The sequence below is a fragment of the Alternaria burnsii genome (assembly GCF_013036055.1).
Source record: "Alternaria burnsii strain CBS107.38 chromosome Unknown 752, whole genome shotgun sequence".
Lineage (NCBI taxonomy): Eukaryota > Fungi > Ascomycota > Dothideomycetes > Pleosporales > Pleosporaceae > Alternaria > Alternaria burnsii.
The window spans coordinates 1,336,212-1,352,752 of record NW_024066114.1 but is presented as its reverse complement, the minus strand read 5'-3'; the positions used below and the strand labels follow the sequence as shown (position 1 = coordinate 1,352,752).

The following is a 16,541-nucleotide window of genomic DNA, read 5'->3' as shown; positions in this document are numbered from 1 at the left end:
TGATGGATCCTGCAATGAGTTGATCAGCACCTTCATCCATAGATAGCAAATCACAGCCAACATCAATCTGTACCCATAGCCACCTAGAACATCAACCCCATAGGCAGCCTCTTATTTCCGAAGCTCACAGTTCCAATAGCATGTGTTGTTTTAACCGATGCTCCACGCCTCCTCCACGTCCAATTTGTTTCGGCAAGCTACTCTTAGTGAACTGTCGATCTGCTACTAACAAGGCCTCCTAGTGCCAGCGGGCAGATATACCCATGTTCCAGTAAACGCTCACTCCACAGGCAAGAGTATGAGACGCGTACCTAGAAGCGAAGGACATACTAGTGGCAGTGGCTTTGAAGAGAATCGAGACCGCCATGTGATTCCTCCAAAACCATCACACAGGGGCCACGCTAATGGTCAGAGTGGCTCTGGGAATGGTGCTCCTCGTCGAGGAAATCATGGCGGATCAAGAAAACATCGTAAGTAACATGTTCACAACTGCCTTCGTACTGTCCAGCATCGTGCCGGCACCTGTTCTTCCATTTGTCCTTCTAGTCACTGCGCGCAAGTATAAGATTGATCCTGGGGCTTCCCACCCCCTTTGGATCCCTAAGATACCTTCGATAGACAATATGGCTCGAGATCTATCTACAGCACCATCGAAGCCAGGAGAGCGTACAAGGAAGTTCCAACAGCGCAAATACCTTACCTCTTACTGGGAAGTCCTAGGTGATAAGTTAAGGGCTCGTAAAATGAACAAGAAGAAGAAATTCAAAGCCTCTGGAGCAGAGGAGGAGGACAGGTCGCATCGTACATTGCGCCTCGTAGCAAGCAGTGATGCAGGAGAGCTGACCATGAGGCAGATGGCCATACAGACGGCCCTCTATTTTTCCCACAACATAATAACCGTGAAACGGACGATGATGATATGGTACCGCCACAGCTGTTCCGCAGTGCACCCAATCAAGCACCGCAGGGGGCATTCTTTGGCCAAGGGCAGGCTCGATCGCCCCAGCAGCAGCAACAGCAGCCTCAGTCCCACCGGATGCCCACCATGGCTGACGGTAGAGGGCTACAAAGCGGAGAGATGGTGGCGCATCTGCAGCGAGGAGGGCAGACGGAGTATGGTGAGCGACCACGAGGGCAGGGACCAAGCGTGTATATCGATACTGAGGCTCCTGTTCCTAGAGGAGCTCGGGGCGGAGGTACGTCTAGTCGGAGGCAGCCTCAACACCCTTGGGAACCGGAGACGCGGCATTACGAGCAGGAGCGAACAAGAATGAGATGATGCTTGAGAAGCGAGACGTGATGAGGGTTGAATCTAAGGTGAAGTAGGCTGGAAGGTGTGACAAGTGGCTATGAACCAACCTTGTCAACTATTCTTTGTAACGTGTATTTGAGCCTATCAGTTTCAAATTAGTCAACCATATCGCACGATGGCATATTCCAAGGCGCATATGATGTGTGACGTTAGTGACAGACTGAAAGAAGGGTGACAGAAGAATAGTGGAGAGCGGCCTGGATACCGCGCAGTGGAATTCTGGCCGGGCTTATCGATTAGCCCTGGGCGCATTTCCAAAATTTCCACTGGCACCTCGACACCAACAACAGCAACAGCAACAACGACGCCAAAAGAGCGCCCAGAATGCCGAAACGAAAGCGCGAATCGCCTGCTCCCACCGCAAAGCTTCCCCCAGCTTCCCTAGCCACGCCTGCGAAACAAGCCAAGAGCTGTCAAAAGTGCCTCGAAGCTGCGCAAAAGCCGCTTCTCGCAGCGCTGAAACATGGTTCCTCGCTGGAGCGCCAGAAACATAGTCGCAGGAAGAAGGATGCGCAGAAGAAGGGCGACCAGAAGGCAATTTCTCGCTTGGATGCCGAATACCAAGTTTTGAAGGCGCTGAACCTGGAGCAGCTAGGCGATCAGCATTTGCGCAAGACTCTGGCAAGGGTCAAAAGCTTGAAGGACGCGGAGCAACTACGGGAATACATCGCCGGTATCAGGGAGGGAAGCAAGGACACCAGTACTCTCAATGTTACCGCGAGGTTGTTCAAGGTGGTGCATGTGAAGAAGGTGGTGGATGGTGTCGTTGAGGACTTGAAGAACATTCTGGGAGCCGGCAAAGCCAAGGAAAGCAACCAGAAGGAGGAAGGGGACAAAGACATCAAGGCGGAGGGCATGAAGAAGCAGAAGGATGACAAGAAGGCGAAGAGCTCCAAGTCTGCCCAGACGGAAGACGTAGAGATGAAGGACGCAAGCGACGAAGGCGACGATCCATACATGGCTTTCAGCGCGCGGATAGCTGCGCCATCTTCAGGCGAGGAGGGAAGCGAGGGCTCAATATCGGACGACGATCGACCCCCAAGTATCAGAGACAGCGAAAGCGAACACGACCCCGACGACGATCTGGAGGCCGAGAGCGCAAGCGAGGATGATGGGAAAGAAGGCGCACAGGCAGACGGGACCAGCGAAGATGAGGATGCAGCCATCTCGCGCGCTGTGGCTCCTGCTTCAGACGAGTCTTCTGCCGATTCAGAATCCGACTCCGATTCCGACGAAGCCGCGATACTCACCAAGAAAAGCAAACCCAAAACCATACAAGACAAACCCACCTCGTCCGCCTTCCTCCCCGCGCTCAGCCACGCCGCCTACTTCAGTGGCTCTGAATCCGAAGCCTCCGACCTCGACGTCGACGTCGCTCCACGAAAGAATCGCCGTGGCCAACGCGCCCGTCAAAAGATTGCTGAGATGAAGTTTGGCGCAAAAGCCAAACACATCGAGAAAGCACAACAGAACGTCAAGTTCGACGCCAAACGAGGAGCCGTTGCCGGCGACGGTAAGCGTCAAAGACGAGGCAAGCCCATGGGACCTGGTCTCCAACAGAGTGGAAGCAACGCAGAGCCACTGGGTAAGAAGGACGACAAAAAGGATAGGAAGATGGGCCTGGGTGTCAAACGTGACGACAAGGGCGAACTGCATCCTAGTTGGCAGGCTGCGAAGATGGCAAAGGAGAGCAAGAAGTTGAAGATTGATGTTGCGGGCAAGGGTGCGCCGCAGGGAAAGAAGGTTGTTTTTGATTGAAAGAGATACCCAAGAATCGGACGAAGTGAGTTGATAATACAAGGTTCTCTTCTGTGCATGTGCATTGTCTTGGCCTATTCGCTCTTCTACATCTTGTGAGCTTCTTCGTTATGTAGCAGGAAGTTCGGTATAAACATGTCAACGCAGGTGATGGGTAGGTGAAAAAGAGTCTTGTACGTTTCATGCGAAGAAGCTAACCATGCTATGCTAAGGCCTATATTCGCCTGTGCTATCTGTATAACTTTTCGAAACCCATATGCCCTATTGGTCCATCCAGTGTCACAGAGGATCCTCAGATACTTCACTCCCGCCTGCTATCCTATTGCAGAAACTTATTGTCACAAGTTCGGGCAGTAGTACCTACAGGTACCGCGGTACGTTCCATGGTTGCCGTCTTCAACAAAGTAGTCCTTCATCTTGTTGATACATGTCTTCTGGCACCACGCCCGCGTCCTCCAATGGACCGACTTGTAACAATTCTAGTGTTGTTAGTAAGTTTGAAGAGAATAGGAGATAGAAGCAAGTGAGTGGGGCTTACCGTGGTGCACTCATCGCGAAATCTCTTGCATTTTGTGCATGGCAGTTCGACTTTGTTGATCTGAACCTGAAAACAGTCAGCAAACGCGCAGGAGCTGAGGAAAGAGAAGCCATGAAACTCACAGCATTGATGACGTCTTTACCTCCATCTTTGCTATCACCTTCTTCACGTTTGTCAACAGCCTCGAGACTGGCACAGTGAGGATAAGGCTCCGCAATGCAGACATCCTCTCGGTTGCAGAACACATCGATGAACCACTTGTGGCTGTTATTGCAGCGCTTGGTAGCGTAGCGGCTAAGTAGGATGAGTGGAAGGATATCGCACTGCGCGTCGCCATCATGGCATTCCTCAGTGACAGTGAACTTGACACCATCGTTACCAAAATCCTCAACAGCGGAAGTATCGCTCTCTGCGCTGAACGGGACGTTTCCATCGGGGTTCGAAGCACACAGAGCTGTAGCATGCTCAGCGCAGATATCGCCAGGTTTGCAGATATTGACAATCGTCCACTTGCCGTTGACACATTGATCAATCATCTGACCATTGAGAGCGCACTGCTTCTCGCCTTCGTTGCAGGCTTCATCGTCGAGACTGGAAGCAGTGGTAACGATGCCCAGGAGGGCGAGAGTGAGGATAGAGGTCGCGAAGAGCTTCATGATGGGCTCGAATTGGCTGAGAAGACCATCGGAAATTGAGAGCGTGGTGTGAGGGATCTAGAGAAGAGGACGGAAAAAGAGACGCGACGAAGCGCTTACACGGTGAAGGTATTTGGGGTCACAGATGTCAAGTGAGCGGTGAATTTGCCTGGTGTCAGAGGACATGGTCACCTTCACCTATGCCAAACTGCCATATCATTGTCTCCAGGGTTCTCAACAGCACCTGTCCAACAAACATGAACGCGACATAAAGTTCAACCGGCCTGGATAGTTGTTGGATCTTGCTTGGGGCAACGTTCACAATGTAGGTATCACACTGTATACACATCGTCTGGTTCCTGAAGATCGTAGCATTTTCCTCGATTTGTAACCGGTATTCTGTATGTTGTCAATACCCGGTGTGAGATCTGGAAGTTGTGTTGTGTCGCGTAGTCACGTTGCGACGCGTCGGTCCCAAAGTTGGTAACACCCCGGCCTCGATTTGAGAAATGGGGCGCATGGGACGCTTGCCATCACTGTGCACGATACGCCTATGGTGTAAGGAGTGAAGTTCATTGACTGAACGTGGCGTGATAAACTTCAGAAAGATTACATCTGAATCCTATAAAATTGGAATGCGTACCATACTGCTGACACCAGCTCGGTCGGGTGGCGCAGCGAATGCGTCAGATGCCCCTGAACTGCGCCTCAAAGTCCACCAAAGCGGGGATGTCAAAGCCTAGCTCAGCCGGGAGGGACTATCCGCCTGCCAAGTAAAGCTTCGTGATGCTTGGCTACCTGCCGATGCATGCTGACAATCCCGTCAAGCCAGCAGTGTTGATTCGAGTTTTGTGGCCTCAAAATGGTGTTTGCTCGTCTTTTTCGCGTCAACGAGTTCTTTGAAGATTCTCGCCGTTGGCAATCGCACCGGTGATGCTTTTTCTGACGCCGGAGATAGCGGCACCGCCTCACCGCCAGACCGAGATTGCGCCACGTTTCAAAGCTCCGGCCGTTCGCATTTGTTACACATCGTGGGCGATCTCGAACAGATTTAGCTGCAGATGTAGTGGGTTTATCAATGTACGAGAGGGGCTGATGCTGATGATTGAATAAATACCGCACCCCACCTGCATCCACCTGGACATTAACAACCCTCTTTCAATATCTTCTTACCCTACGTAACAAACACAACATACTCACCATGGGCTTCCTGAGTGAACTGATCTCCGATTTCACCGGCGGTGACAAGCAAAACCAACAGCAGCAGCAGCAGTCCGGCTACTCTCAATACCCACCTCAACAGCAGCAAGGTTACTCTCAATACCCACCCCAACAGCACTCCCCACAGCCACCACCAGTCTCCCCACCTTGGTACGCTGAGTGGGATGGGCGCGAAAACCGCTGGCTGTTCGTGAACCAGCACAACGGCGAGCGTACTTACCAATATCCTGGTCCCGGCTACGCTCAACAGCAGGGCAACTATGGTGCTCCGCCACAACAAGGTGGATACGGCTACAGCCAAGATGGCTACAGCAACCAAGGCGCATACAACCAGAGCTCATACGATCCTACCCGCAGTGGCCACCAGGAAGAGAAAAAGTCTGGCGGCAATGGCTGGAAGTACGCCGCAGCTGGTGCAGCAGGTCTTGCAGGTGGTGCATTGCTGATGCACGAGGGCGACAAGATTGGTGCGTAATCACACAACTCTGTATCCGTTCCTTCAGCCCACTAATTCTACCTTACAGAAGACGGCTGGGACAGTGCCAAAGCCAACGTTTCGCAGGGCGTCGACGAGTTCGGTAACGACATCAGCAACTTCCCCGAAAACGCCGCAGGGTGGACAGGCGAGCAAGTCGGACGCGTAGAAAACTTTGGCGATGATGTGGAGCAAAAGTGGGACAACGGCGTCAACGATATCGAGAACTTCCCAGAAAACGCTGCGGAATGGACTGGCGAGAAGGTCCAGGCGGTGGAAGACATACCGCAGGATATCGAAAACAAGTGGGATAACATGGCGGATGGTGTGGAGCAATTTGGAGACAACATGGAGAATGCGTACGACGAGGGCAGAGACGAACAGAGATACGAAGACGACTACTAAGATAATATGGCTGAGCATGAAATATAAGACTCGAGAACGTGGCATGTAATGATGATTGGAAAGTCGTTGGGTGTATCGCGCATGTGAATGGCTGCCATGCCAACCGCAAGGTTGACTTGGTTCATTGTTCTTCTAAAGACAATTGAGACTTTGGCTAGGCGGGGTATCTGTTATAAGAGCAAGGAACGTGCAAAGGGAATCCTTCGTTGTAGACGGAGCTGTGCTTGGCATGCTCGTAGCGAACTCTGGCCCTGCTGACACTGTCGCAGCAACACTATGCCATAACACCACGATAGCTGTTCGAGCGCATCGTGGGTCTCACTCAAGTCCGCCCCGCCTACATCAGAGCCATATAAATGCCGAGCGCATGATGCAGCAGCGTTTATTCTTTCCTCTATACACCGCGTGCAGGCATCTGCCCGTCGATTGAGGCCAAGAGTATGCTGCAAGCCGTCTGAATGAGGCGTAGTTTCGTTAGTATGCTCGACTCGGGTCCCGTTCCACCATTGCACAACGGTGATGCGGTGGAATGTCACCCCGCCAACAACCTCCTCGTCGTACGCACATAACGTTGTCAAGCTGCCAGCTCCTCGTTCCGTATTGTTTCGTCATACTCGCACCTCTCTATCTCGATTACTCCATCCCGATCGAATACAAAATCGTAGAATATCGCCAACCTAGCTATGCATTTCCCAATACTCCCTACCATTCTGCAAACCACTTCTCTTGCAACTTCAACAACCCTCCTCGCTCTATCTGCTGTTACAGTCTACCTTACCACAGACTACACAACCTCGCTAGATCATAGAGTTCCAGCAGGGTCTTACAAATGGGTCGGACACCTTGGCTCACCTGAGCGCGGCGCGTACTGGCACGCTGTCGGCTCTGGAGGTAAAGACTTTAACATAGTGACACTAGAGTATGTGACCAGCAACGACATCTGGATTCTGACGAGTGGGTGTGTTGGCCTGGTTGCTGGACTGATGGGATGGCTGGTTGTGTGGTGGATGTCAAGAAAGGAGAAGGTGTGTTTTCTCACCCTAGACCGTTGTGGAACACTGCTAAAAAACGATTTAGCACCCAACAGCTCATCCCTCTAGCTTTACATGGATGCTTGTTTCTTCGATCTTCTTCGGGTCTGCGGCGCTCGCTATGTCGCTCACGTCTACAATCTTCACATCACAAACTAAGGCCCGTCTGCAAGATGCAACTTGCATACCAAATTCTGTCTATACACCTACCAATAACTACTTCATTCGCACGCGCGAGCTAGCTGCTTGCGACCAACTAGAAAATGTCTATATGGAGAATATGGGGTGGAGCGAGAGGATGTGCAGAGAGGCGAGAGCGAGCAGAATGATGTTGGCGCCAACTTTGGTTTGCGCAGTAGTCTTGATCGTCGTGTGGATTGCGCAGGTTGTTGTCAGCAGGAAGCGGAATGCTGTTGTCGCTGATATGAGAGTGCAGAGGCTTCAGCAGGAAGACAAGTGGGACAAGTCGACGGTGTATGAGCCCATGAGGTATGACATACGAAAGAAGGCGTGAGATTTTGCGCGTTGGGGGTGTGGATGTAATCTGTCGCCGAATCCATTGTACGACTCGGAAGATGCAATTGACAGCACACATTTGGATGGAAACGAGAGTGATCCCGAGAACTGGTAACGAAGAGATGGAGACATCTCCGGTCAACACCACTGTAGCGACGGCTCAATGTCTCGTAGCCTGGAAATCTCAAGACTTCAATCTGGGACCTGCATATCGGATTTAATATTGCGAGGACGAGGTGGAGTTCGCCCAGACTTCCTTGCATGAGAATTTCGTTCTTGCCATTCGCATTGCAACTTGCTTTCGTCTGACATGTAACGTATCTAGAAGTAAGGGGGTCTTGTTAGTACGTTGAAGCACTCTGAAAGAAGCAACGAAACGAACACAACTAGCAGCTGTTATACACATGCCTCGGAGAGTTTCAGCTAGGCGGTGTTGCAGTAAAGAAGACATCTGCCGAAGGATGGAGCTTTGGGACATGCAACGGGGAAAGCTCGCCGCCGCGCCGCCGCTTGGCACCCCACCGACCTACCGTTCTTGATTGGCCTGACAAGCGCCGGAAGGGGAGCTTTCTGAGACTCTGCAGAGGAAGGATGCACGATCAACACAACATCATCAAATCGAGCATGATACCGAAATGAGTGGGAAGACCCAAATCTGTTCATCCAGAATGAATTGAATACAGCATACCACCTTCCACGTATGGACTAGGCTTGAAGGGGTTGAGGTTCCTAACCCAACCTATGGGTAAATCCGTAGGTCATGGCAATCGTCGCCCTTCGCATACCGGATGTAAGACCGTATATCTTCCATGATACTGATGTGATACTGCGTCAATATCGTCGCCGAGTAAACCGAAAGACACGAAAATGCCGTCGGTCAGGTATACCTCGCTTGCCGTGCTTCTCGGCCTCCTTTCCACAGTCACAGCAGTAGCAGTGAACGTGCGACAAGCGTACTCAGAGTCGGCAACCTATGACTACATTGTTGTGGGCGGAGGACTCAGTGGGTTGGTAGTTGCCAACCGATTGACTGAGAATGCAAATAGTGAGTACGACATCGTCTGGCAAAACGATTTGGCTTGTTAACAAACTCAAGTATCCGTGCTGGTCATCGAAAATGGGGTCATCGACGACAGACCCACGACGAGTGTGCCGTATTTTGCCAACATTAATGTCGAGAATTACTATCCCATCACATCTGCACCAGAACCATTCATGCAGAACAAGACTTGGATGGTACATGTAGGCAATGTTGTTGGAGGCGGTTCAGTCGTCAATGGCATGCAGTGGGATAGGGGCTCTGATGCGGATTACGATGCATGGGAACAGTTGGGAAACCCGGGTTGGGGATATGAGGACCTAGCAAAGTACTTCAAAAAGTCCACTCACTTTGACGGCCCTTCAGAAGCGGTTCGCCGTCATTTCAACATGACGTTCGATGCTAATGCGTAGGTGCACAATACCATCTCCATAAAGTCGTAGCTAATTCGTTCTCAGATATGGCGACGGGCCAGTAAAGGTATCGATACCCAGCTACCAGTATGAAGACTACGTCGACATCATGGGATCTTTTGTATCTAGGACCGACATACCCCACTCGCCGGAAGGCTTCAGTAGACCCATTGGCACATTCTGGACGCCAAACTCCATTGACAACTCGACTAAGCAGCGCAGCCATGCTCGCAGAGCTTACTACGACCCAGTTCAAACACGCACTAACTTGCATCTTTTGACCAACACTCACGTGGATGAAATTCTGTTCAAGAATAGTAGTACGCTTGTAGCCAGTGGTGTTAAGTGTACGTCCAACGTCGATTCCTCCACCGGATCTGTACACGCAACGAAAGAGGTCATCCTGGCAGCTGGAGGTGTCTTTACACCACACCTGCTCATGCTGTCCGGAATTGGTCCCAAGGACGAACTATCTGCCGCTAAGATCACCGTGAAGAAAGACCTCCCGGCTGTCGGTTCGAACTTCCAGGATCATCAAGCCTTGTACATGCGTTTTAACCTCTCAAATCAGTCCGTTCCGAACCCAGACATGCTCGTTACGACACCCGACCTAGCTTTTAACGCCACAGCTGCCGAGCTGTATGCTGCTAATCGCACTGGACCGTGGACCTTTGGGAGAGGCAATGCAGCGCTCTTCCTTGCATTCAAAGACTTTTCCGCCAAGTATGCTGATATAACTGCCATTGTCTCTGGACAGAATGCAACTGCATACTTACCGCAACGCTACTCGAAGATTGACACTCTGCTGAAGGGCTTCATGGCACAGCGTAAGATCCTGGTCGACCACTATCTCTCCGAATATGCAGCGACCGGCGAATACCCGATCCAACCTTGGGGTCGAGCGACTACTGCCGTGCAGAAGCCTCTCTCTCGAGGCACTCTCTCCCTCAACACTACGAATCCATCGGCGAACCCGATCGTCGTTCGAAACGCATTCCAAAACCCAGTCGATAAGCTAGTTCTTGGCGAACTGGTGCGGTGGAACAGGCAGCACTGGACCAACGCGCCCCAGCTCCAGCGCTACGCCCCCGTCGAGACCGTGCCAGGTGCCCAATATCAGACTGATGACGAGATCTTTGACGCCAGTATCAAAGCAGCTGCCTTAGATCCAACCTATGCGCATTCGAGCGGTGCATGTGCGCTTATGCCCGAAGAGTTGGGTGGTTGTGTGGATCCACAATTGAGGGTCTACGGAGTAGAAAGGCTGAGGGTCGTAGACGCGAGCATCCTGCCCTTGATACCGGCAGCGCACTTGCAGGCAACGATGTATGCTGTTGCTGAGAAGGCCGCAGATATAATCAAAGAGAATGAAAAGGCGTAGAGGTGGACTGATGAGCAGAAAGATGTCGTTCTGGATGATCTTTCGTGGTTGAGTGAAGTCGCAGTTAGCCTGTCAGCCACATCCTGTAGGATCTGCTACAATCTCACATCGAGTGGATACGCCTTCTGTAGAACCGTCGCGTAGACTTTGATGACACTAGAAACATCTGAAGATAAGTCTAGAGCTAGCTAGCATAAAATAAAAAAAGGCGAGCTTCCTCGTAAAGTTAGTAATATAACCGGTCCGGTGGGACGCTTGCTAACCTTATGTACGCTAGCGCTATGCAAACTTCGAGTGAAAATGCTACTCGACCCTCAGGTTCCCCCGCACGCCACCAATCCGCTACAAGCAAAATGACGTGCTCCGTTGCATACACTGCGAAATTAGCCAACGATGCAACGATCGCCGGCTTGCGCGCGGACTGTTGGTAAGACGCTCGTTATCCACTAAGAACACTCAAGCTTCGCCATGAAAAGCTTCCATGCGCCAGCCTCTAAGCTTCGTCTCTTGCATTGCAGCATACTATCACGGCAGATTTCACCCAAGATATGGCGACCTCGGACCCTGAGAAGGCGCCTCATGATGTCGCAGCATCGCCCGACTCGTTGGACCGGATACAGTCTCACTTCGTCAATGAGGATCGCTTGCGCCGCTCCCTCAGCGCCCGGCAGGTGCAGATGATCGCAATCGGAGGTACCATTGGAACTGGCCTATTTCTGGGTACTGGAAAAGCTCTCGCAACTGGTGGACCGGCTTCGCTACTCATCTGCTATTCTATCGTCGGCTTCATCGTCTTCTGCACCATGTTATCGCTCGGCGAAATGGCCGCCTTCGTTCCTGTCGCGGGCTCCTTCTGCACGTTCGCAGGTCGCTACGTGGATGATGCGTTTGGTTTTGCGCTGACGTGGAATTACTGGTTCAACGATGCTGTCAGCACCGCCGCAGACCTGGTGGCTTTGCAGTTATTGATACAGTACTGGAGCGATAGCGTCCCGTGGTATGCCGTGGGTATAGCGGTGTGGGTCCTCATCGTTCTGACGAACATCATCAACGTCAAGGCATACGGCGAGCTTGAGTATTGGCTCAGTCTGCTGAAGGTGGTAACCATCATCATCTTCATCATCCTCAGTATTGCCGTCAACGCGGGTGGCAACACCCATTATGGGTACATTGGAGGAAAGTACTGGACTATCGGAGATGCGCCCTTTGTGGGTGGCATTGGTGGCTTCGCATCAGTTTTTGTCACGGCATCTTTTGCCTACGGAGGAACCGAATCGATCGCAATCACCGCCGGAGAGACGCGTGACCCTGCACGTACGCTTCCTAGGGTTGTAGAGAACGTCTTCTGGCGCATTTTGCTCTTCTACATCCTGACGGCCATCATGATCGGATTCAACATACCGTACGACTACCCAGGACTTTCGACCAAGTCATCTCGCACATCACCTTTCACCATTGCATTCCAAATGGCAGGCTCGAAAGCAGCTGGATCTTTCGTTAATGCGGTAGTCTTAACCAGCGTTATATCTGCTGGTAATCACGCGCTGTACGCTGGCTCACGATTGCTCTACACACTTGGCGCGAACGGACATGCACCCAAAGTGTTCACGAAGCTGACACGTTACCAAGTTCCATGGGTTGCAGTCATAACGACGAGCTTGGTGTCTATCGTGCTTTTCTCCCTATCTTTTGCAGGCTCTGGCCAGGTTTGGACATGGCTGCAAAATATTGTGGGTGTTTCGAACCAGCTAAGCTGGATCTGCATTGGTATCTCCTCGCTGCGTTTCCGCGCAGGTCTCAAGGCTCAAGGAAAGGAGCACCTGCTGCCCTTCCGAAACTGGATGTACCCTTGGGGTCCGATTATCTGCGTGGTTCTGAACTCTTTCATCGTCCTAGTGCAGGGATGGTCCTCATTCAGCCCCAAGTTTGCCGCCGTAGATTTCGTCAGCTTCTACCTGGAGCTACCAGTATTCCTATTGATGATTGTCGTCTGGAAGCTATTGAAGAAGACGAAGTTTAGGAAAGCGAGTGAAATGGACCTCGAGACGGATGTCTACACTAAGGAAGATATGGAGCCGGCTGAAAAGGGGTGGAAAGGCAGAAGTAAGAGGATCGGGACATGGTTTTGTTTCTGAGGCCCCACTTTCGGGCCAGCATATATGAGAGTATCGTGTATGTACCGTTATTATGAACTAATGTTAGCCATCATGGGTGCCAACTTGGATCAACATGATGGTTCCAGGCCCCGTAGAAGTGAACGCATTCAAGCCCGGTGCCGCCGGGCACTCTCGACCACGATACAAATCTTCAGAAGATAGCAGACATCTCACGCTGCGCGGCAAGATTGTGAATAGAGTCATGATACAGACAGAAAGGTCGCCATGGTTTGGCGTCCGGTACCAGTTGGATTAGGAGGACATGCTTATACACGGTCTTCAGGAGAGAGAAAACTCGATCAAAGTCTTCCAACCGAAGAGGGAACGGGCCATTACAAACTTCTGGGGCCAGCTTTCGTGCATGGTATGATGTGTGGCGAGCTTTGGCCAGAAGCAGAAGAGGGTTTGATGGATCTCACAATAGTATAACCACCCAAAGCCTATGCCGTTCTTCTTTCTATCCAATACAACTTTAGTATGTCTGTGCGATACCTTCCTGAGCGTAGTCCCTTACAGCACGGTATCAGGTAAAAAGAGAGCATGTTGTTTTAGAGGATTTGAGATGGATCGCTATAAAGCTATGATAGCCATTACCAGGTATTTATACCCTGTGCTGAGTCAGGCCGGACCGTTCTGGTCCATGTCCTGACAGAAGCATGCTAAGGCCGGTCGCGGGATAATATGGCCCCGGCTTATTGTGCTATGCGACACCCACTAATTTATACAACCAAGCTTGTTCCTTCCCGAGGCTCGCCTAGGTCTCATGTTACAAGTGTTCACTGTGATTGATGCTGATCTGCTAACAGAGTAAACGAAAGCGCGTGTTCTCAAGGTACATAACGAATCTTCTGGTTTATTGTGAATTTAGTTGCGCTCGGCGCGGATGCATTCTTTCGATATATCTGACCGTCGAACGCTGAACCGAATGACTTTAGTAGCCATGCTAGATCGCGTAGCTGGCAAATTGGTTGAGGAATCCTTCGGTTTCAGCATTGATAAGGGCTGTAGGACGACTTACCATCACACCGGATTTTGCGTGTCGCAAAGCGTCAGCGCGTGGTCCCGGTGTAACCTATGTGGCGCCCAGCACAACACTGCGCCTATACCAACCGGCGAATTTTAGCCACGCATCGCATTGCTTGTCGCAGCCAAATCCAGATATCTGCAAGCAGGATCTAGGAATTGAAACTCACAGCCCAGCCACAACGGGACGCCTATTTGGCGGGCGCCAACCATACTGGAATAGGGCAAGTGCCTTTCCCAGTTCAACGCTGTTCGTGCTGCAAAGTTCCGCCCCGTATATCGCCTAAACCCCAAATGCATTACCGTGCCTTTTGCACCCACTCACAGTCATCGAGCGCGACTAGGATGTCAGGATAGATGGGCGTAGTTAAATGACACGATAGTTGGGGTCCAAAAGACAAGTCCCACCCTGCGACAATGTTGCAAACTATGAGAGCTTCTCTGTCGCTCTTTTTACCCTCAATTCCGAGCAGTGTTTGCGCTGTCGGTTCTTGTACTATCGCCTAGACGTTCGTTGCAACTCGTCATGTTTTCCTTTCTGTTGCAGTTGGGCTCTGTTGGCGTCGCAGCAGCGGCCTTGATAAATCCCCCAATGCCTGCACCGACCGCTCCTGCAGTGCTCCCTAGGCAAGATACTGGTATCGTAGTTGTAGGTTACCAAGACATTGGCACCGAAAGCGATCAACCTATCTGTGAGTATGCCAACTCTACGTATTGATTTCGCCATCTGACGATCTGACCTTATTCTAGGGGCGGTTTCAACCTTCCCTCGATCGGAGGGCTATCTTTTCACAACTGGCAGCCTCTGGCAAAAGTGCAAAGCCTCCTCGGCTTTCGAAGTTGACGGCTCGAGCACAACTTCTCCATTACCGAGGACAGGCTGCGAAGCATGGACGAGTTGCTTCCACACGACGGTATATGGAACTGGAGGTTTGACTAGTACTTGGTGAGTTGAATTGTTCATATGTTGTGTAAGATGAACAAGGTTAACGAAACGAATAGCGATGGAGAGTATGGATCCTGTTACTCAGATATCATGTTCACCACCTCTGGCGCTTCTGACGCATACACTCGTATCTACTGCGACTGGACGGGGAGTCATCCATTACTGTCTACAACTCTGTACAAGGAGCTTCCGGCAAACGGTACGCGGGATGGCACAAACCTTGGACGCTTCTCACAACTGACATATCACAGCGAACCCAACATCAGTCGTATCCCAATCAGAAGCCTCCGCTACACCGGTATCGAACAGCAACCCGTCGCCTTCGGCATCTACTCCATCTCCGACAGCGAGTCCTTCTAACGAGGAAAGTCAATCCCCTGGTGGCGGCGGTGCGGGCAATACCGCTATAATCGCGGGTAGCGTTGTCGGAGGTCTTGCAGTCATTGCATTCGCTGGTGTAGCTATCTTGTACATCCTTAAGCGCTCGAAGCGCCATGCCGCGGGCGCTCCGATTCCGTCCAGCGATGGCGACTCTGCAGATCCCCACGGTACGCCAGAGATGACAAGAGATGGATACCCAGAGGCACCGGCATATTCACCAATGGCGACGAAGTACGGTCACACAATCAACGGAGGTGAGCTTGATGGGCAGCATGGAACGGCGGAGCTGGGTGGCGTGCCGCTACATGAGGCTGAGGGACGACGATAGAGTGAAGAAAGGCAGACCTGTGGGAAAATAAGAGGCCATGAATGTGGTTAAGAGGGCTGTGATGTATTGATTAACGTAACCGCAAGACCACCAATGCGTTTTCCGCTATGCTTACGCGTCAATCCCAAATATGGTGCCGGCCAAACGCTAGCCAATGTCATACCTCGACGTGGCGTCCAACCGGTCTAAACACAGCGCATCTATTCATCATGTGAGCAGACAGTTCTTATGAAGCGTCTCCATTCGACAATTCGCAAGGCAGACTCTGGCCCTAGCTACCATTAAGATCCGATTTGCCAGTCTTGGCCCCGAGTCAGCATGAAAAGACGGCGGCGCTGCGGCGCTTACCTAAGACCGTACCAATGGCGTTTCATACACACCATAGCCATACTGACATGTTACCAACTTCGGTTGTTACACAGAATAGCCTGCTCACCACATTGAAAGCTGGGAAATGTATCATTGAGACACTTTGCCACGTCGGACTTGATTTGCGGTGTGTTCAGATGGGTGCAGCACGGGCAAAAAGCCGCAGCCACGCAGGTCCAGGCCGATGACCCAGTATCTAACCGACCAATGTGTACGCGGGTCCTCGAGGCGGGAGATGATCAGTAGCATCTGACAGTACAAACTGCGATGAAACAGGCAGTTAGGATGAAAGCGTGCGCGTTCCGATCTGGGCTGTTTCTTCACCTTTGTTTGTTACAGAGCCTCTATCTGCTCTTTCGACCTTTACAGCATAGGAACGCTATGTCTCCCTTAGGAACATACCGCCCTCTACCCCTTACGATCGCTGTATTACTCTTCTTCATATCCGTTAGCACACTCGGCATTACAAGCCATACGATATGGCTCTTGGCGCAATACTTCCCAGCTGGCGCTTGGTACATTTGGAGAGAACAGAACGACATATACGAAGAGCAGCAGACAAGACAACAATGGATCGCTGTCGACTATAACGACACTACCGACAGATTAGCACT

At 51.5% G+C, this 16,541-nt stretch overlaps 7 protein-coding genes across 7 annotated transcripts; 6 read left to right on the top strand and 1 right to left on the bottom strand.

Annotated features, from left to right (window-relative positions):
• Positions 1–404: 404 nt before the first annotated feature.
• GT037_006545 (uncharacterized protein) lies at positions 405–3,070 on the top strand (the record flags this gene model as incomplete). The annotated part of the gene is made up of 4 exons (XM_038931592.1): positions 405–801; positions 855–1,118; positions 1,180–1,196; positions 1,553–3,070. 4 exons carry the CDS (start codon positions 405–407, stop codon positions 3,068–3,070), a joined length of 2,196 nt encoding a protein of 731 aa, XP_038786089.1.
• A 338-nt stretch (positions 3,071–3,408) lies between these two features.
• On the bottom strand, positions 3,409–4,264 carry GT037_006544 (uncharacterized protein; the record flags this gene model as incomplete). Its single annotated transcript, XM_038931591.1, has 3 exons — positions 3,409–3,549; positions 3,609–3,674; positions 3,731–4,264. 3 exons carry the CDS (start codon positions 4,262–4,264, stop codon positions 3,409–3,411), a joined length of 741 nt encoding a protein of 246 aa, XP_038786088.1.
• Positions 4,265–5,444: 1,180 nt separating this feature from the next.
• GT037_006543 (uncharacterized protein) lies at positions 5,445–6,344 on the top strand (the record flags this gene model as incomplete). Its single annotated transcript, XM_038931590.1, has 2 exons — positions 5,445–5,931; positions 5,989–6,344. The coding sequence occupies 2 exons, from the start codon at positions 5,445–5,447 to the stop codon at positions 6,342–6,344; spliced, it is 843 nt and encodes a 280-aa protein (XP_038786087.1).
• Positions 6,345–7,027: 683 nt separating this feature from the next.
• On the top strand, positions 7,028–7,889 carry GT037_006542 (uncharacterized protein; the record flags this gene model as incomplete). The annotated part of the gene is made up of 2 exons (XM_038931589.1): positions 7,028–7,369; positions 7,422–7,889. The coding sequence occupies 2 exons, from the start codon at positions 7,028–7,030 to the stop codon at positions 7,887–7,889; spliced, it is 810 nt and encodes a 269-aa protein (XP_038786086.1).
• Positions 7,890–8,758: 869 nt separating this feature from the next.
• On the top strand, positions 8,759–10,724 carry GT037_006541 (choline dehydrogenase; the record flags this gene model as incomplete). Its single annotated transcript, XM_038931588.1, has 3 exons — positions 8,759–8,936; positions 8,988–9,339; positions 9,389–10,724. 3 exons carry the CDS (start codon positions 8,759–8,761, stop codon positions 10,722–10,724), a joined length of 1,866 nt encoding a protein of 621 aa, XP_038786085.1.
• Positions 10,725–11,272: 548 nt separating this feature from the next.
• On the top strand, positions 11,273–12,859 carry GT037_006540 (tryptophan permease; the record flags this gene model as incomplete). Its single annotated transcript, XM_038931587.1, has 1 exon — positions 11,273–12,859. One exon carries the CDS (start codon positions 11,273–11,275, stop codon positions 12,857–12,859), a length of 1,587 nt encoding a protein of 528 aa, XP_038786084.1.
• Positions 12,860–14,495: 1,636 nt separating this feature from the next.
• GT037_006539 (uncharacterized protein) lies at positions 14,496–15,558 on the top strand (the record flags this gene model as incomplete). Its single annotated transcript, XM_038931586.1, has 4 exons — positions 14,496–14,595; positions 14,654–14,849; positions 14,906–15,048; positions 15,101–15,558. 4 exons carry the CDS (start codon positions 14,496–14,498, stop codon positions 15,556–15,558), a joined length of 897 nt encoding a protein of 298 aa, XP_038786083.1.
• Between the last annotated feature and the right edge of the window lie 983 nt (positions 15,559–16,541).